At 29.7% G+C, this 22174-nt stretch overlaps 2 protein-coding genes across 2 annotated transcripts; both read right to left on the bottom strand.

Annotated features, from left to right (window-relative positions):
• Positions 1-856: 856 nt before the first annotated feature.
• On the bottom strand, positions 857-11785 carry PmUG01_08038800 (conserved Plasmodium protein, unknown function; the record flags this gene model as incomplete). The annotated part of the gene is made up of 1 exon (XM_029004557.1): positions 857-11785. One exon carries the CDS (start codon positions 11783-11785, stop codon positions 857-859), a length of 10929 nt encoding a protein of 3642 aa, XP_028861234.1.
• Positions 11786-16517: 4732 nt separating this feature from the next.
• Positions 16518-18565, bottom strand: PmUG01_08038700 (DNA replication complex GINS protein, putative; the record flags this gene model as incomplete). The annotated part of the gene is made up of 2 exons (XM_029004556.1): positions 16518-16756; positions 17383-18565. The coding sequence occupies 2 exons, from the start codon at positions 18563-18565 to the stop codon at positions 16518-16520; spliced, it is 1422 nt and encodes a 473-aa protein (XP_028861233.1).
• Between the last annotated feature and the right edge of the window lie 3609 nt (positions 18566-22174).

Raw genomic sequence — 22174 nt, 5'->3', positions numbered from 1 at the left:
AAAAAAATACATAACAAGAGCAAGAAAAAAATGAGAAATGTAAATAAAATACAGGAAAGAGGAGCAGAGAGATAATGAAAAATAATGTAACAGCTATATCTTAGCTAATTTATAACTAATTAATGACTAATTAATAGCAAATTAATAGCAAATTAATAGCAAAATAATAGCAAATTAATAGCAAAATAATAGCAAAATAATAGCAAATTAATAGCAAAATAATAGCAAATTAATAGCAAAATAATAGCAAATTAATAGCAAAATACTAGCAAATTAATAGCAAAATAATAGCAAATTAATAGCAAAATAATAGAAAATTAATAGCAAAATAATAGCTGCTATTCATAATTTTAATTATTGCAGGAACATAAGTAAAATTTAAAGGATGCACGAAACGTCCATAGGCACAGGTACCGTAACAGCTGCCACTGATTAAAAAAATAATTTAAAAAGTCGCGTATATTAATAAAAAAAAAGATTATTAATAACTGCGAAAAATGAATATTATAACTGCTAAAACGAAAAATGCGCGCTCACACACGCACATATATATATATATATATATATATATATATATATATACGTGGGGGCATTATAACAATATGCGCGTTAATAAGCGTCCGGTAACTTGAAAACAAACAGGGGAATGCGAATGGATAAATATAAAAAAATGCATCATTTTTAAAAAAAGGAGGAGAGCGGTAAAAAAAAAAAAAAAAAAAATTAGGTTATTCTCTTTTTTTTCGTTCTAAAATATATCTTACAAAATTACATTAATAAACATCAGTTAAAAATTTATTTTTATTTATTTATTATTTATTATTTTTTTTTTTTTTTTGTTGAACTGATATAGAAGCTATTCTTCGGGATTCGAGTTATCTAAATTTTCCTTCTTATCCACCTCTTGTTCAATATTCACTTCTTCCCCGGCAATATCGTCAATATTGGAGATATTGTCAACGTTGTCAACTATTTGTAGTCCCCCCTCTTCCTCTTCCGCTCCCTCTTCACAGTACGCTTCGTTGTTTTCATTTGACGAAGCGATGCTAATAGCCCCTACATGATCCATATTGGCAGCATATGCCATCAGATTATTTTGAACATCTCTATTCGATGAATTTAAAATATTAAAATTATTAGTTAAGCCATCATTTTTATTTATATTCATTTCATTTAATGGTTCTTCACTCGCGTGTTCACCCTCACAACTACTATTATACTTATCTGCATTTACGTTATTATCGCCATTATGGAATGTATCTAACTCTTCAATCAAATTGGATCTATCCACATTTGATGAAACAACCTTATCTAGATGGTCCTCTTCCTCCTCTACTGCTTCCTCTACTGCGTCCTCTACTGCGTCCTCTACTGCGTCTTCTACTGCGTCTTTTACTGATTCTTCCACTGATTCTTCTATTGCCTCTTCTGCTGCTTCTTCCACTGATTCTTCTATTGCCTCTTCTGCTGCTTCTTCTACTGCTTCCTCTACATTTTCATTTTCTACATCAATTTCTTTAACATTCTCATCATAAACATAATTTTCAATATATTCACCCTTCTGAACATGTTCATGATCATCTTCCCGATTTTGCTTACCTGCTTCGTTATCTTTCTCCCTCGAGTTGTATTCATCATACGGTTCTTCGCCTTGGTCATTTTCTTCCTCTCCCGAGTTGTACTCATCATATTCTTCTCCGCCTTCATCCAATTCGTCTTCTAATCGTTCCGCTAAGTCTTCCCCTAAGTCTTCCTCTAACCGTTCCGGTAGCCCTTCCTCTAAGTCTTCTTCTACTTCGTCTTCATCCTCCTCCTCCTCCTCCTCCTCTCTCTGCTCGTCCACTTCCCCCCCATATATGGCCATTTCGTCATAATCGCCTTCTTCCCCTTCTTCCCCTTCTTGATTCAGAGAATTTTCTTCTTCATAGTACTCATCTGAGCCGTCGTTTTCCTCACCGTCATCTTCATCATCTGCATCGCTTGCACCACTTGCACTGCTTATATTCCCCTGGACGCGTTGTCCACCACTCGCATTGGTTGCATAACGCTCACTTTCACAATCTTCGTCGGATGATATGATATAACAACTTCTATTACTATCGTTATCTTTGTTTTCACTTTCAAATATCTGTCCATTTCGCATTATTTCTTCTTGCTCTTGTGTGTTCTTATTGTTATCTCTACTTAAAGCATTTCCATATATATCATCGTAATTACTCTTTCTACCTTCCTTATTATTAAAAGCTGATGTTTTTACAAAACTGAAATTTGGTTTAATCGTACTATGGACTTTAGTTCTTGCACAATTTTGTCCTTTCCCCCTTTGAAAGAATTCACCATGGTCAATTTCATCATTATTAACATCATCGTCATCAGCTTCATCCTTATCAATTTCATCCTTATTAATTTCATCCTCATCAATTGCATCCTCATCAATTGCATCCTCATCAATTGCATCCTCATCAATTGCATCCTCATCAATTGCATCCTCATCAATTGCATCCTCATCAATTGCTTCCTCATCAATTGCATCCTCATCAATTTCATCCTCATCAATTTCATCCTCATCAACGTCATTCCCATCAACATCATCCTCATTAATTTCATCCCCATTAATTTCATCCCCATTAATTTCATCCCCATTATCTTCATCTTTATAAATATCTCTTCCATTTTGGAATTCTTCTTCACTTTGCACATCATGCACACTCATGCTTTCTACTCTTCTAATCTTGTTTGATTGCCTACTAATTGAACAAAATGCTGATTTTGCTATTTCCGAATCAGAATAATATTTTCTTTTCCTTTCCCTCTTTTTGTTTACCTCAACATATGGCTTAACCAATACGTTATCATTATCGTACCTGCTCTGTTCATTTATTTTTTTTTTTTTTATGTATGTTTTAAAACCAAGTGCTGTAATGTAAGGGCTATCATTATTGCAGTTTGGATGACCCTGATTATTACTAACGAGAATATGATGCCTATTTTCTTGGTTATCCCTCTTCTTACATATACGGTCCTGCATGTTTTCATAAGTATTTTTTTGGGCTTCTTCTTCTTCTCCTTCTGCTCTGTCTACTCCTTGCACTTCTTCCCCTTCAGCTCCCTCCTCCTTATTATTGTCATACGCGTTCTCTTCATCTGTTCTGAGTCCTCCGGCATAGGTCGGCAGGTAGCTCACTTCATTGTTATCCCAAATGCTATCATCACTTCTAACATGTTTAATGCGTTCATGTAAATGATGTGATAAAGCATAGTCATCAGGTTTACACATTCCAAAGGAGCTATCAAATAGCATATCGTTATTCCTACCTGCCATAGCAGCTACTGTGTTCAAATAATTGTTTTCATTTTCACTACAAGATATGTTCATACCACTAAATCCAAGAAAATTACTATGAGCTACCATTTCATGTATATTTCCATCTAAGTGTTCTTCCTTCATCCCTTCTTGTTTTTCATTATACGAGTTATAATAACTTGAGTTGTCCATTGACTTCTCAAGGGCAATTATTATGTTAGCATCGTCTGGACTATTTATCATTATATTACGCCCACCATGATGTGTTGAGCTGTTGTCGTAACTCGTCCCCATATCATCCTCATATTCATCTTCACATCTATCTCTATTTCTATCTTCCCATCCATCTCTATTTCTATCTTCCCATCCATCTCTATTTCTATCTTCCCATCCATCTCTATTTCTATCTTCTCGTCCATCTTCATTTCTATCTTCACATCCATCTTCATTTCTATCTTCACATCCATCTTCATTTCTATCTTCACATCTATCTCTATTTCTATCTTCACATCCATCTTCATTTCTATCTTCACATCCATCTTCATTTCTATCTTCACATCTATCTCTATTTCTATCTTCACACCTATCTCCATCCAGTTTACCGCTACACTTGTTGGTTTGACTATCTTCATTACTTGATATGTCGTTATGGTCATCTCTCAAGGGAAAATCATTACCATTATAGCTGTAAGTATTTCCTGTAGCTTTTTTCTCTTCATAGTAGTTGTATGATGGGGGTTCAGACTCGAATTTAACTCCCCCCTCCTCACTCTTATACATCATGCTAACTAAAACGTTCTCTTCATACCTTTCCAGAGTATCATTGTTTGTTCTGTTGTTCAGATGACTCTCTTCAAAAGCGTTTTGTTCCGCTAATTCAATATTTCCATAAGACTTATCCGCTACGTTATCTTGTATGGGAACAGCATCATCTGTCAGAGCAGCATCATCCGTCTTCCCGCCGTAAAACTTCTTATCCTCGGCACTCTTCAATAACTCTTCTGATTTATCCATCACCACAAAAGGAATGATTCCCGTCTTTCCACTTACATTTCCCTCACCATTTTTAATGAACAGTTCATCAATGTGCGATTCCTCTTCCTTTATGACAATTTCATTCGCTTCGTTACGAGGTTCTACCTGTTCATGTGGATCTACCTGTTCATGTGGATCTACCTCCTCATGTGGATCTACCTCCTCATGTGGATCTACCTGTTCATGTGGATCTACCTCCTCATGTGGAGCTAGCTCTTCATGTGGACTAACCTCCACATGCGATTCACAACTCGAACCCTTTTCGTGCGATTTACCATATTGGCATTCTTCTACAGTAACAACACCATCCTTTTCTACATCACGGATGTTATCAACAATTGCACACTCGGCAATCATCATGCTATCCTTTATGTAACTACTACCAGTATGATCATTATTGCACATCGTGTTAACACTTGCACGCTTTTCAATAGACAAGAAAGTATCTTGGTCAGATTCACTAAGCTCACTATTGTTAAACACATGCACATTACCCCTATCAATAATTAAGTTAAATCTATTTGTGAATGCTTGAACATTTCTAAATTGTTCCTCTGTAAAGTCATAATTAGAACTACTCAAACTACTGTTGTTGTTACTTCTCAATTCATCAATAATAGAATCGTACATGTAAAAAGAAAAAGACTTTTTCAAATTGTTGAGCTTGTTGAGAATAGATATATCAACTTTTTTTTTTTCATTAAAATTTTTAAATATATCAAAAAATAAAGTATTCTGTTGAATTAGATGTATAATGAAGCGTTTATATTTATATATATTTTTTATATTAATATCATTTAACTGTTCATTTTTTTTTATATCATTATTTAAATTTTTTATAAAATTTTCATTATTTTGTATATTTCCTTTTAACTCTATAATATGTTCTAGGTTACTAACGTTTATTAACTCATTTTTATTATTCTCATCTTTTAAATTGTTAATAAATTGGTTTAAGCTTTCTATGTTTTCTTCTAACGAACTCACTTGCTTTTTCAATATTTGAATTTCTTTTAGATTTCGGTTTATAATGTACAGATAGCAGGACCCCAACTTGAACAGTTTCAAGATATTGCACTTTATCACAATGATGTTTTCTCTGTCTCTAGTTAGACCGTTCTGTTTGCCTTTCCCCTCGTTATCATCATCGTTATTGTTATAGTTGTTGTTATCGTTACTGTTATAGTTGTTGTTATCGTTACTGTTATCGTTACTGTTATAGTTGTTGTTATCGTTACTGTTATCGTTACTGTTATAGTTGTTGTTATCGTTACTGTTATAGTTATAGTTATAATTATTATTATCATTACTTTTATCGTTATCATTCGTTCTTCCTCCATTGGCAGTGCCAATACTAAAGTTGGTGGGGAGGCTAACATCCATCCCTTCGTCACTATTCGCTTCCCTGTTAAACATGCCCCTTACCATGGTAACAATTTCATCATAAGAAGTTGCATTCATCAAATGTTCAAAACTGCCAAAAACATTTGTTGAGTAGTTATTACTAAAGAGTAAGTCGTCCACTTTATTATTGCACTTTTTCTTTAAATTTTCGATAATTTCATCCTTTTCCTTTATATGATTCTTCATATTTAATTTATGTTTTTCCATAATGATAAGGGACTCTTCAAATTGATTACATCTCTTTGACAAAATTGAAATATCTTTATTTAGTTTATCTATTTCATCATTCTTAACTTTTATTTCGTCTTTGCACTTTTCAATAACATCGTATTTATTTTCCAGTTCAGCAGTTAGATCTATATTTTCATTGATGTATTTATATATTTCTAATGAAACATTTTGCTGTTCATTTGGAGGACGATCTGCATAATTATTACTATCATTATACATCTGCTGCTGTTCCAATATCTCTGGGTTAACATTCCCTACAATGGAATTATTAACATCCATATTAAATTTTTTCTTCATTTCGTCAATTTCATTATTTAGCTTTTTTATTTGAAAGTTCAGATTAATTATTGTTTTTTCCTTTTCATTAATCTTGACTAAATGTTGTGATACTTGCTCCTTTAACTTGTCCCTTTCAATAATATTCATATCATTATTTTTGGTAGCTACAAACAAATCGTTTTCCCTTTTCAACTGCTCAATTTGCTCTTCATACTCTTGTTTACGCATTAGCAATATTCTATTTTCCTCTACTAATATATCTAAGTCTGTTTTTATTTTATTATATTGAATTATATCATCTGTGTTCTTATTTTCTATCATCTCTTCTAATTTTTTCTTTTCTATTTCCTTATGTGCCAATTTGTCTTCTAGCAACTGCACTCGCATAATATTTTTCTGTTCATTCAACTGCAGTTTTTCAAATTGATCCGTTATACTTTGTAATTCTCTTCTCGATTTTTCTAAACTACACTTAAGACTAGTAATAAAATCATCATTCTTGTCTACTATATTCGGATCCGTTAAATTTGACTTTAACTGTACAATATACGTTTGTTGTTGTGTTAATTTTTCCTTTTCTATATTTAATTTTTCCTTCAGTTCGACATTTTCAAATTTTATTTTTTCTTCTTTTTCCAAATTTTGTTGTAATTCTATTTGCAAATCTTTATTTTGTTGAACTAACTGTTCTAATCTACTTTTCAATAGTTCATTATCATTTAGATTTACTTGTTTTTGAATTATTTCATTAAGATATAAATTTTCCTTCTTTACAGTATTTAGTTTTTCATTTATCAACCTTATTTCTTCCTTATGACTAGTAATAAGAACATCCATTTGGTTAGACAACTTCTTATTTCTTTCCATTTCCATATTATACTTTTGCAATATATCATAATATTCTTTTTGAAGAGTAGCTTTATCATGCTTTATTAGATTAACATACTCTTCTTCTTTCTTCTTTATATCTAGTCCTTCTTTATTTTCATTTTCAATCAATTTTATTTTTTGTATTAAATTGTCTTTATCATATTGCAATATTTTAATTTCATATATTTTTTCTTTCAAATCTTCCTTCACTTTATCTATTTCTAATTTTAATTTTTCCTTAATTTCGTTTACATCCTTTTCATATTTGTTCTTCTCTGTGTTTAGTAAATCATTTATATATTTTAATTTTTCTTCATTCGATTGGTTAATAAGAAGAAATTCTTTATGCTTTTCCAACTGCTCACTGCATATTTTCTTTAATCTTTTTATTTCTTCTTTACTATTTACACTAAAACATCTCCATGTTTCAATCGACGTAATTAGTATATCCTTCTCCCCCTTTAATTGCAAAATTTGTGCATTCAGGTCGGCAATATTTTCCTTCAATTTTTTCAATAGCAGTTCATATTCCATGCGATATTCCCGCTCGTCCTCTGCTAGAACGTAGCTACCGCTCGCCATCATATAACTATCATCATTAACATTCACTGCACCAATTTCATTACTTCCACTGGAGTTAATGATGCCGCCAGCACCGTTAATATTGTTAGTGCTGCTAATACCACTAATACTGCTGATACCGGCAGCACTATAACTAGTGGTGTTAATCCTGTAATTAATCTTCTTAACAGTATTATTGTTAATCCCATCGATTGACTGTTTCGAAACAGAGAAGCTATTCCTGTACATGTTAATTTGTTTTATTCTTTCCCTCAGCTCGTTCCTTACTAAACTATTTTTATTTTGTAATTCATTAACTTTTAATACAAGGCTGTTATTTTCTACCTTCAAATTGTTCATATCAAAACTAATTTTTTTATTATTTTCCTTCTCTTCAAGCCATAATGTATTCAATTGATTTAGACGTATGTCATAGTCATATTTCAATGATTCATTTTGATTTAAAATATTTTCTAATTTTTCTTTTAAAAATATATTATTATCTCTCGTTTCTTCTAATAATGAATGTAAATAATCTTTTTCCTTTTGATATGATTTTATAATTTCACTATTCTTGTCATTCAGTTTAACATTTTTTTGTTCTTTTTCACATAGCTCTTGTTCTAAGTTATACTTTTCTTTTTTTAGCATTTCACATAATTCGTTAATAAAAATATTTTTGTTTTTACATTCCTCATATTCGTTTTGTAATAACAAATATTTTTCATTAAACACATTTATGTGTTCTTCTTTTTTTTCGATCATTTTTCCTAAATTCTCCTTCTCTTTATTAGCTGCTTCTATGTCATATTCAAGCTTCTTTCGACATTTATATAAATCCATTTCATTTATATCCATTTCTTCCATTTTCTTATTCTTCTCTATTATCACTCTTTCATATTTTTTCGATAATCGAACTATTTGATGAAATCGTCTTAGTAATAGATCAAACGAAATCTCCACATTGCTAAAATTCAAGTTGAACAAATTGAAATATCTTTCATATACATTCTTATACTTATCGTCCATAATACTGTACAGGTTGAAACTTATTAATGTGTTGAATATATTATTTATATTTAAAAAATGATCATGATAAAATTGTTTATACTTGTCCAGCAGCTTCACTTCTTCAATATGACGCAACAGCTCCTCGTCACTTTGATTCTTTTTGCTTCTTTCGAGCTCCTCCACTATCGCTTGGTACGTACTTAACTGGTAATGCCCACTTTCGTCATTACCAGTTCGACTGTTTCCGCTTGGGTTGTTACTAATTAAGTTGTTACTTCCTGCACCATTACTATGCACCTTTATATTTTCCAAAACGAACGTGAAGCCATCTTCTAATAGGTTCTCCACTTTGAACTGATCGTTGTACTGGGAGATGCGCGCGAATATGTCAAGGGTTACCATGTAGTCGTCTATATAATTTAATAAATTGCTCTTTCGGAAATAACTCATTTGTTTGTTTTCTATACTAACGATTGCCTTTTCGAGATCTTCCTCCACCATATGATGGAGGGTCATCATCTTCTTGTTATTTTGATTGGCATTGTCATCATTCAAGCTAGTCCTACTACACTGATTCGCATTACTAGTATCAAACCTATTCACACTACCACTCACGAAGTTACTACTCATATGCTCCTCGATACTTCCATTACTTTTATTTCCAGCAGAGGGATGGATTTCGGTTTGCCAAGTAACACTACTTCGATTCATACTCTCGTTCCTTGCCCCCTTATGCACTACAGACAAATTGTTATTGCTTACATTTGATGGGGTTACTTCACTAATTTCTAGCAGCATATTACTACATTTCATTTGTTGGTATAGATAATCTCTTACAGTGGTTTCTACAAAATTTTCAATAGAGCAAGTTTTATTATTTTTATCGATTTGTACAAATGATGAGAAATTTGGAAGAGCAGATATAACTTTAATTAAGGTCTCTTTTTCTAAGTTTAATCTGAATATATTTTCTTTCTGCTTCTGAATAGTATTTTCTTTTTCCTTCAATTTGATTTCCATATCTTGGATTTGTTCAACCTTCTGCTGTAGTATATTTTCAATATATGTCTTCTCATTAAACAAATTAGCGGGATTCGAATAATAGTGCTTTTTATATATATTCAAATCGTCATTTAACAATACATTTTTTACATTTGCACAGTTCTTTTCAAAATTGGCATATGACCTAGAAAGGGAAATTATCTTCATCTGGGCTTCATTTAGCAAATAATTCAAACGTCTATATTTTGATTTTTTTATCTTTATATATTTATTTTCTTCTCTACTACTTTTATTCTTCTTTCTCTCCAATGCCCATTCCATTTCGTTTTCCTTATCTCGCTGTCTCCCCCGCTGCTTCACCCGCTGCCTTTCCCACGGCTCTTCCTCCTCATCCTCTTCATAACCCCCGTGTTCCTCTTCCACCGACTCGTCCGAATCTAATGCATAGGAAGAATATACTATTTCATACATGTACAATGTCGAAAAGCAGTTGATATCGTCGAAAACAATCTTATCAATTTTGTGCGTTTGACAAACTTGTTTTATATCACAGTTTTTTCTGTATATACCAATTTTGCTATTTTTTTGATTTAAAAACTCATGTGTTATTGCAAACATAGCATTATTCTTTTCAATAACTTGTTTATATTTTTTTTCAAATATTTTTAATGCATTTTTTAACTTGCCTTCCTTACATTTTAACTCATTTATACTTTTAAAGAGATATTCATTTTTTATTTTAAGACCATCTCTATCTTTTTCAACCTCCAACAACTTTTTAATATTTTCTTCTGCTTTTTGCATAGATTTTGAAAGTATATCTTTTACTTTATTTAAATTTTCAACAGAATTTGTTTTTATCATTTCTCCTTTTTGTATAGCATCTTGTAATTGATTTATTTCCTCCTTTTTTTCCTTTTCAATTTTATATATTTTTTTTTCTGTAAGTAAATATTTATTTAATAAAATATTATGATCATTTCTGACTTGTTCATATCTTTCTTTCAATTTTTCATTTTGATTTTTTAATTTCTCTATTTCGCTATTTTTGCAATTTTCAAATTTACTTTTCTCATTTTTTAATGTATATACTTCTTTACATAATTCTTCATTTTTTACTAAAATTTCTTTATGTTTCTCTTCTATTCTTCGTAATTTAAATTTCATATCATCATACTCACTTTTATAGTAAGAGAAATTGTCTAAGTGTACATCCTTTTGATAATTATTTTTTTCGATTTCACTTTTCAAATGCACACATTCCTTTTCTGTTTTATTATATTTAACTTGTAGCTCTTTAATTTGCTTACTTTTCTTGCTGCACTCTTCTTTTGTTCTTATAAGTCTATCCATAACTAAATTGTAATCTTTTATTTTTAATTTTAATTTTTTTCTTAACAAACATATTAGCAATTCTTTATCTGCGTACTTGCTATCGTTAAACAAATCGTCCTCTTCAACACTCTGAATCTCATTAATACAAAGAGATTCAATCAAGCTGTTCCTTGGAAAGCGACCCTCACTCCCCTTTATGTCGTTTCCCCCATCATCATCACCAATACCAACATCAGCAGAAACATCAGCAGAAACATCAGCAGCAATATCAGCAGAAACATCAGCAGCAATATCAGCAGAAACATCAGCAGCAATATCAGCAGCAATATCAGCAGCAATATCAGCAGAAACATCAGCAGCAATATCAGCAGCAATATCAGCAGCAATATCAGCAGCAACATCCACAGCAGCACCGCTGTTATGACTGTAATCATCACTGTGCTCGTTATTCCTATCTCCGATAAGCTCGTCATACATTGGTGCATCACCATTAAGGACATACCCTGGACGAAATAATTTTTTGCATTCCTCATTCCTCCTTATACTACTTTCCTGCTCATCATTCATACTCATCATTACGTTATCGCACTTTCCTCTAAAAGTAAATTCATTTTCTTGCTTCGAACTGCTTCTTTCTGTGTAACTCGTGTTTTGATTTAGACTAAAATTTTTTATACTTCCATTGCTAGTTTCATTAATTAATTTATTGTTTTGCATTACTCTATCATCCTTTTTTTGCATATTTATATGCATTTTAAAAAAAAAAAGGGGAGGGTAAATGCACCCACGAGATAAGAAGTTACAAAAAAAAAAAAAAAAAAAAAAAAAGAGAAAAAAAGAGAGAGAAAAAAAAAAAAAAAGGAATGAAATGAAGAAATGAGAAGGGATGCAATACGATGTGATGGGATAATCGAATGAATGAAAAGAGAAAAAATAGAAATATTTTCAACTGTTCAGTAGTCAATTTTGTTTCCCTTTAATGTGTCAATTCGCTTCGTCAATTCAATTTGTCACTTCAATTTATCACTCCAATTTATCGTTCCCATTTGTCGCTTCAATCCATTGCCAATTCTTTTAAAAGAACACGGGGAAAAAACATGAGTACGTATTTCCCTTTACAGCTTAAAACGTACGTACGTAAACATACATTCACGATAAGATAACTCCTTGTTTGTACGTACTTATGCATATATATATATATATATATATATATATATATATATATATATATATATATATATATAACAGCAAAAGCAATACGCTTGGCTATTCGATCGTCATTACATACATATATACATACAAACATGTATAAACTTAATGTCATACGTTTATATGGTTGTACATTTAATTTAAAAAAAAATATTTTCCTACTTTTTTTTTTTTAATTTTCATTTTCTTCAAAAAAAAAAAAAAAAAGTAATGCATTAACGTATTAACTCATTAACGTATTAACTCATTAATGTATTGACTTATTAATGTATTGACTTATTAATGTATTGACTTATTAATGTATTGACTTATTAACGTACTAACTTATTAACGTACTAACTTATTAACGTACTAACTTATTAACGTACTAACTTATTAACGTACTAACTTATTAACGCATTAAATTATTAACTTAACGTAATAACGCTATAATGCAACTGTACCTCAGTAAAGGGGATTGAAGTATATATACGGAAAACATGAATTTTCTTTTAAAGAAATGCATATAAACATATTAAACGCATATTATGCATATTTTGCGTACATAATATTATATATATATATGTATATATATATATATATATATATATATATATATATATATATATATATATATATATTTATATATATATATATAAAAGTAAATTTTACTCCGTACATGTAAATTCTTTTTCATTTTGTACATACTTTGCCACAAAAATTTTATTTTTATTTTATGCGTACTCCAAACGCGCAAATTCTATTTTAATTTTATACGTTTACTCTCTAAATGTAAATTTTCTTTTCCTTTTTCTTTTTCTTAATAATCGTTTCAGTACATTAGTTCAGTGAAGTACATCTTTTTTTTTTTTTTTTTACCTTCACAAAATAGGAAAATTTTCCTTTTTCCTGTACACGTACTGAAGGCAATTATATATACTTATAACGTACATACATACATATAACGTACATATATACTTTTAACGTACATATATACTTTTAACGTACATATATACTTTTAACGTACATATATACTTTTAACGTACATATATACTTTTAACGTACATATATACTTTTAACGTACATATATACTTTTAACGTACATATATACTTTTAACGTACATATATACTTTTAACGTACATATATACATATAACGTACATACATATAATGTACATATATATGTAATATATATAGTGAGAAAAAATATGAGATATTGGTACCTCCTTCTATTACACACTTCTAAAGTGTTATTATGTAGAAGAGGAATTTAAAAAAGTACAAATATACTTATTTATAATATATATTTTTTATTTTATTGGAGGGAAAACTACTGCTTCCGTTCGTTTTTTGATTTTTATACTCATGTACACATATAATACTTCCACATATATGTACGTAAGTGTTTATATGTATATATGTTTACGAGTAGGTGTATCTATACTTATAATGCTTTCATATGTATATTCATTTGTATATATATATATATATATATATATATATATATATAATTGTGTATATAATTATGTACACAAAAGTTTAGGAAATCCTTAGGCGAATTTATTGTCATATTTTCAAAATCAAAGTTGTGCAAAATTTAAAATAAAAAAAAAATAAAATAAAATAAAATAAAATAAACATTTTATTATTTACCATCAAATTTAGATGAAACAAAACGCCATCCACAAATTTACGTTTTTACATAAAAACGTACACATAGGAAAACCATTTTGTAATAGCGTGTACTTTTTTACATAGTTTTTACGTTATCATGGTATATTTCTTTCTTTCTTTCTTTCTTTCTTTCTTTTTTTTTTTTTTTTTTTTTTTTGTTCCTTTGCCATATATATATACCCATATTGTACATAGTAACAACCAGCTCAAAATGAAAAAAAAAAAAAAAAGTTCGCACATACCTCTAACTTTTTCTTAAAAATGATAAGACTAAATACATGTTGGCTTGATAATCCAATTTTCATACTTTTACTGAATCCATTTTATATTCCCATTGTTTTTCCACTTCATATTAACCCTTATTTTTCAATTCCATCATTCCTTTTTACACAAGTGTTGGACATAACTTCATACTCCCGTGCAAAAGGAATAGTCGAATGAGAGACAAATTTTCGCATAACGATAGCCGTTATACGTAGCATGTGTACACTTTTACATTTTTTCTCAATTTCTTAAGAAGGGACAAAGGGGCAAAGAGGACGAAGTACCAAAGGGATGAAAGTCTTTTCCTTTTTTTAATATTTTTTGTTTTAATTGCCTAGGCATTCTACTGTTCCGAGGAGGACTCATCATTTCTATAAATAATTTTTTTTTTTTTTTTTTTTCCCATCCATTTGGCGCCTGTTAACTATCTTGTTACCAGGTATTTCTCATCATTTGCATTATCTGTAGCATTCTGTACATTTTTTCTTCTTTAGTCTATCGGATTATCATCTTGTAGACCACATTGCGCTTCCTAAGCAGTGCAAGCCATGCGATTCGCATGTTTATAGACATCTCTTATATATGGTAATAATTTTTATGAACATGTAAAGAATTATTGTGTAATTCTTTTACGTAATACGAGAATTGTATTGTTCGCTTGGAGGACAAATAAAAATTAAATTTGTTTAGTAAGCACTTATTCCTTGCAGTTCTCGTAATTATGGTTTTGTACGAACTTCTTTTTTAAAGGGAAAGGTAACGAATGTATGTATAAATATGTACGTATAAATATGCATGTATATATATGTACGTATAAATATGTACGTATAAATATGTACGTATAAATATGCATGTATATATATGTACGTATAAATATGTACGTATAAATATGTACGTATATATATGTACGTATAAATATGTAAGTATAAATATGTAAGTATAAATATGTACGTATAAATATGTACGTATAAATATGTATATAACATATATATGCATATGCATAATTATAATCGCGCACTTATGAGCTCGTGCTAACACGCGCTTCAACTATTTAAGCTCCTCTCTTGGCTGAAAAAACTGCTACAAAACAGCGTATGAGTGTGTGCGTATTTTATGGTAAGCTTGGGAAGGTAAAAGCTATTACATTAACAAATTTGATAAGAATAATTTTTAAAGGCCCATGTGTGCAAGATGAAAAGTTGACCCACATTTCAGACTTATTCAGTGTACAGCGAATGCTAAGGTGCAGATCGTAATTTTATTATTATTTTTTTTTTAATTACTTCTCATTGATTTTGCTATTTCTCATTGATTTTGCTATTTCTCATTGATTTTGCTATTTCTCATTGATTTTGCTATTTCTCATTGTTTTTTATATTTCTCATAGCTTTTTATATTTCTCACATCTTTTTATACTTCTCGTATCTTTTTATATTTCTCGTATCTTTTTATATTTCTCATTATTTTTGTTTTACTTTTTCTTTTTTTCTTAAAGAATCAGCAACATATGAACTGTAAAGGCAATTAAAAAAAAGTATTCTTAAAAATGGTATCAATAAAAAAATGTACATGTGGATACAACACATACCTGCACATGCACACGAATACACATTCGATTTGTATAAATCAACGTTTAAACAGGAAAATGGGAAAGCTGAGGAGTGTAAAAGATGGGGGATGTAAAAAATGAAAAATAAATAAGATTAGAAATGAAAATGATAAAATATAAAAATAAGAAATAAAAAAAAAAAAAAAAAAAAAAAAAAAAATACTAATTGCACTATAAAAAAAAAATATCTAAACAAATAACGCACAAAGGAGAAAAAAAGAAAAAAGAAAAAAGAAAAAAAAAAAGGGGGTTTATATTTTATTAAACAAAAAGGTTTATACAAAAAAAAAAAAAAAAAAAAAAAAAAAAATTAATGAAAAAGAAGAGAAAGCATAAAATAGTAGTAATAATAAAGCACGGTAACAGATGCCACATAGTAGCATTATAACAGCAGTGATATTAGCTATTGTAAGTGTCGTTATAGATGTAACTGTATTTCCAGGAACTTCAGACAACATGATACTTCAAATGCGTTGAAACAATACACACACACACATACACCCTATTACACAAAAAGGGGAGTTGATAATAAACATGAAATCGTTGAAAATTAAAGGGGTCGTCCATGGTACACATATACATATACCCAAGCATGCATACATACACACACATACACGTACCTATAGTTGCGCAGCGTGTGTGCTACACACTTCCATACCATTTTGTGCATCCCCCCAACTTTTCCATGAAAAGGTAAAACACTGTCTAATCCATCATGCACACCCATGTCCAATTTATAATCTTCATACCACTACACATTATAGGAGCTAAAAATAAATGGGTCAAACAAATAATTCCTTACGTCGAAATTTTCATTTATTGCATTTGTATTACTCTGTCTTTGAAAGAAAACAGACGCTAAATAATTAACACAGTACGTCTCATATATCTGAATGTTGTTTATGATTAATATATCCGAGAATATATCACAGCTTTTAAACTTGTTCATAATTTTGTGTATGCGCTTTTGCCTTATGTCTTGAATAAGTCCTGACCAGGAAATAAAAATAAAATAAAATGTACATATATGGAAAATAAAATAAGTATATATATGTATAAATACATACATACATACATACATATATGTAAAATAAAATGTGTATATATGCGTACATATATATAATAAAATAAAAAATATATATATGTATATAAAAAAAAAAAAAAAAAATTAGAAAATTTGGCTAGTTGGGTAATTAGCTAGTTGGTCATCAATGCACCAATATATCACTGTGTACATCATAATTTTCACAAATTTATCACAGATATGTGTATGCAAAAATGGTCCTTGAGACTCAAAGGAATGAAGCGAACAAAAAAATAGGAATAAAAAAATTGAAATAAACAAATAATACAAGAACAAAACAAGTACAGCAGCATGACGAGCAAAATAGCACGTCCAACAAACCCGAAACAGCAGTACACAAAGTAGACGACCCATTCGTTGGGCCCCCTACGATCGTAAAAGTGCGTAGCAGTAAGTACTGCATTATTTAACATTCCACGTTAAGTAAACAAATAACAGTTGAGAAGAACATATCGACATGTGTGCAACGGACGGTGGGAAAGAAGGGTTAACACCCAGATGAAGCATACACTGGTTATATGTACGTGCATACCAGCCACTTTAAGGATATACTTGTAGGGTGTCCTGTGGCCAATGGTTTCTATGGGCGTGGAATTTTTAAATGAATTGTTTTCTAAAAACATGGATGAAATTTCAAAGAAGAAAGGACTAGGTAAGTCTGTGAGTTCAAATAAATCCTCAAATTCTTTTTTATAAATATTTTTTAAATTATCAATATAAAACCAGAAAGGAAATTCGACAGTAGCTAAGCCTTCCTCACTTAATTCTTTAGCTATGTATAAAGGATACCACTGTCTTTGACCTGATTTCATTTTTTTAAAATCAAACCCCTCTACTTCGGATAAGTCAAAATATGGTATATCTGCCAAAGCTTTAACAACAATTAACTCGTCTAAAGCTTTTTGCCAGATAATATGGTTGATCGATTCTTCATATAAATAGTATATAGAAATTTTATTTAATTCTAAAAAATGAGGATTGAATTTCATAGGTAAATATTCAATATATTCATTTGCTGTGAGCATATTTTTATTAATAAAAGATGCCGTAGATATAGCTTTATCATTTATATACAATGGTTCATTTATAGTCTCTATGTTATCTTGTTGTAATTCACTATCTCGTAAGTAAGTATATATATTAATTAAATTATCATATACATAATTTTTTTTAAATTGTCTACTCCGTACAAATATAACATTACTTTTAAAGCAATCATATGCATTTGATAATTCAGGTGGTATATTTTTTATTTTTTTAAAACTGTTATATAAATTATAAATTTTTTCATGTACACTTGCTAATATTTTTTTTGTAGAGTAATTCTCTTCAGAACACATCTCACTTATTGCTGTATCTATCTTATCTAATATAGTCTCTAGTAATATTATATGATCATTATTTATTGAAATATTTTTATTTCCTATAATATATTGATCTCTTATATAAAAAATGTTGTACACATCTTCACAAGATTCTATATTCTTTAGGGGTAATTTAGGAAAGTCATCTAACACAACATTCGATTCATTACTAAAATTGTTGTTATTGAATCCACTAATATTATTGCCTCTATTATTACTGCTATTATTATTGTTTAGATCTATTTCCTTTGTGTTCGTGTAGTACGTTTTTCCCCTCAGAACGCTGCTATTGTCATTACTCAAGGCTGATATATTTGTTACGTAAGCCTTCCTTCTAGACTTCTCGTTCATTAAAATTTTTCTCTTGCTTTTTTTAGTTGATGTTTTACATATTTTTGTTTTTTTGTTCCTTTTTCTCTTAAATATGGAAAACACATCTGACATTTTCATTGAAGGAAAGGGGGAAATGGAAGAACTGTTGGAAGTGGACGACGTGGAAAATGTAGTTGATAAATAAAAAAAAAAAATTATTTTATTTTTATTTTTTTTTCCATAAAAAGCTTGTCTATCTTTTCTTCCTTTTCCTAAAACGACTGACTATTATTTTTTTTTTTTTTTTTTATTTCCTTCCTCTTCCTTATTCTTTCCACTTGACGTTTTAGTCAAATGAATGGGGACACATTAGTTGTGTTCGTTTCTCCCTCCTCTCAGCTTTTCTAGTCCCTTCGTTCTGTATGCAAAATACTGTTATGAGTTACGTATTATTCGCTATTTGTTATTCCTTTTCTGTTTTTCTTTGCTTTTTTTTTTTTTTTTTTTTGCGCTCCTGCTTGTGTGTCTCTCCTGCGGTAAATCTTTTGCATTCATTCTTATATGCTTCCTTCGTATGTGTACTCTTCCTGACCCCTTGTAAGCCAGATTGCTCATTCTAAACCTGCTCGGCACTCTGCCTATTTATCTCCTACTCACTTATGTATTCTTATTTACGACTCAGGGAAAAGTAGCATGAAATTTTGGAAATTCGGAAAATAAGCAGATCTCAGCGATTAATGGTGCAAAAATTAAAATGAGAAAGAATAAAAGAGCTACGAGTAAAGGTAAAATATTAAAGCTGAAAATATTAAAAGGGAAATATTATAACTTCTAGTTTCAAAAATGCTAGCCTTAAAAAGTTAAACTTTTAAAACTTGGTTTGATAAACCGATTAAAAGGAAATCTCTGTGGATGGAAAGTACATTCGTCATATGTTCCTCACGGTAAAGGAATGCGTAATGCGTAGTGATTAATACGTAAACAGCTTATATTTTAAATAATAATTAGTATCTTTTACTTAGTGTTTGCTCCTTTTTTTTTGAAAAACTTTATGTATGTTTACACCTTGACTAGGTTATTTATAAACTTTTTCGTTTTACCTCAAACGAGCTGCTCAATCGAATTGTTTAAATGACCTGTTCAAACGAATTGTTCAAACGAATTGTTCAAACGAATTGTTCAAACGAACTGTTCAAACGAATTGTTCAAACGAATTGTTCAAACGAATTGTTCAAACGAATTGTTCAAACGAATTGTTCATTTTGCGTACTTATGGAGAAGCTTATATGATTTACGCTTACCGTGAATTACACACTGTTTTGCGTATTTTTCGCTACCTCGTTCACTCACAATTTTATAATTTGGAAGTTCCTAGTCCTTACAACTTTGCTACTTGGATGCTTTGTTACTTCACTGTTTTGCTACTTCACTGTTTTGCTACTTCACTGTTTTGCTACTTCACTTCTTAGTTACTTCACTTCTTAGTTACTTCACTTCTTAGTTACTTCACTTCTTAGTTACTTCACTTCTTAGTTACTTCACTTCTTAGTTACTTCACTTCTTAGTTACTTCACTTCTTAGTTACTTCACTTCTTAGTTACTTCACTTCTTAGTTACTTCACTTCTTAGTTACTTTACTTCTTAGTTTTTAACTTCTTTATCTTCTAAACATTTCAACTTCATAACATCTCAACTTCTTAACATCTCCATACCTTCGCACTTTTGCAATTTAAAAAAAAAAAAAATTTTTTTTTTTCCTAATATGATGATATTTACAAAAAAAAAAAAAAAAAAAAAAATGTGCTACGATATGACTTTAAATAACATGACACGATGATTCTCCTGAGATAAAAATCAGCACAGAAAATTTTGAGTTTAATTTTTTTTTTTTTTTTTTTTTTGATATTTGGATTACGATACATGAAATAGGCTAATGTTATTATTACAATTATATTTAGCAGTAGTAGTACTACATTTTTAGGTTTTATTGAAAAAGAAAAGAGCAATTCATTCTAAATGGAATTGAGAAAATTAAATTAAAGTATAAAACGAAGGACAGAATGATTAGAGAAATATTTACACACGTTTTATTCAACTTGTTCAATATATCGTCTGGCTATATATTATCATATATGTATTTCAAATTATCAATTTAGGAACGAACTTACTCTTAAATTTTTTTTCGTTTTTTGTTCTTCGTTCTTCCTTTTTCGTTTCTATTTTTTCGTTTTTATTTTTTCGTTTTTATTTTTTCGTTTTTATTTTTTCGTTTTTATTTTTTCGCTTTTATTTTTTCGTTTTTATTTTTTCGTATTTGTTTTTCCATTTTTCAGTTTTTGTTATTCTTTTTTCCTTTTTCCTTTTCCATTTTTTTTTTCCATTTTTCCATTTTTCCATATTTCTATTTTTCCATTTTTCTATTTTTCCATTTTTCTATTTTTCCTTTTTATTTTCTTTTTTTTTTCACTTCATCTTTGTGTCAATTATTTACATTTAAGACACCTCCTTCCCTGCCCTCTTTATAGCGTACTTTTACAATTTCGTGTAATTTCACATAAAATTAAAATTAATGAAAAAGTTATGAACGGTCAGGTAATTTTGGTAGACCTATTTTGTGTAGCCATTCCGTTCAACTTACGGCAAAAATAAACGCAAAAATAAACACAAAAAGAGAAGCCCAAGTCAGAGCACGAACGAAAACGAAAACGAAAACAAAAGGAACGGACTGTGTAGAATAGGTACAACTATCTGCGGATGATTATAGGTAGTCATATTTACTCTTACTATTATATATTAAGGGAAGCAAGACGAATCCGCCCAATAGTTCAACATGTTTGCTGCTCGCGCATAAACCGCAAAAATAAAAAAATATATATATACGTATATATATTTATTAGCATACTTGCTCGCATATTTGATCATTTGTTTGTTCATTTGTTTGTTCATTTGTTCGTTTATTTACATATACCTGCACATGTGCATAATATTATGGGTTCCCTTTTCCGTTGTAAAGGTGCCGAAAATTCACGTCCATTCCTTGTAGCTTAATTAGAGAAGTTAAAAAAAGTACAATAAAAAAATTAAAAGTTTAAAAAATGTTTGAAAACTAAAAAAAAGGTTAATAAATGGATTTAAAACGATAAAAAATTCATAAAAAAAATTTAATAAAAAATGATATAAATATTATAATAAATAAAACCCAGTGTTTGTTTCAAAAATAGTTTATGCCAGAATATATTCATATTTTAAAACAAAAAACTAATAAACATAAGTAAACTGCGCGCATACGCGCGTACACAATCGTACACATACATACAGACATTTTCAAATTATTTTTGCTATATTTTATTTTATTATCATTGAAAAAAAAAAAAAAATAAATATAAATAAAAATAAAAATCAAAAAATTCGCTCTTCTTATCTCTTTCAAAGTGTTACATGCCACACGTAAAATTAGCCATCGCTTGTAATAAAACTCCTTTATTTCATTATCATCATTTATTAAACACGAAATTCCATTTAAAAGGGATGTAGACGTCCACAAATATGTACCCCCATGTGTAAGTGTATGTTTGTGTGTGTGTGTAGGTAGGTAGGTAGGTGTGTATGTATATCTGTGTATATTTGTACGTATGTGAACATGAGTTT

The sequence above is a fragment of the Plasmodium malariae genome (genome assembly GCF_900090045.1).
Source record: "Plasmodium malariae genome assembly, chromosome: 8".
Lineage (NCBI taxonomy): Eukaryota > Apicomplexa > Aconoidasida > Haemosporida > Plasmodiidae > Plasmodium > Plasmodium malariae.
This window is presented reverse-complemented; position numbering and strand designations above follow the sequence as displayed.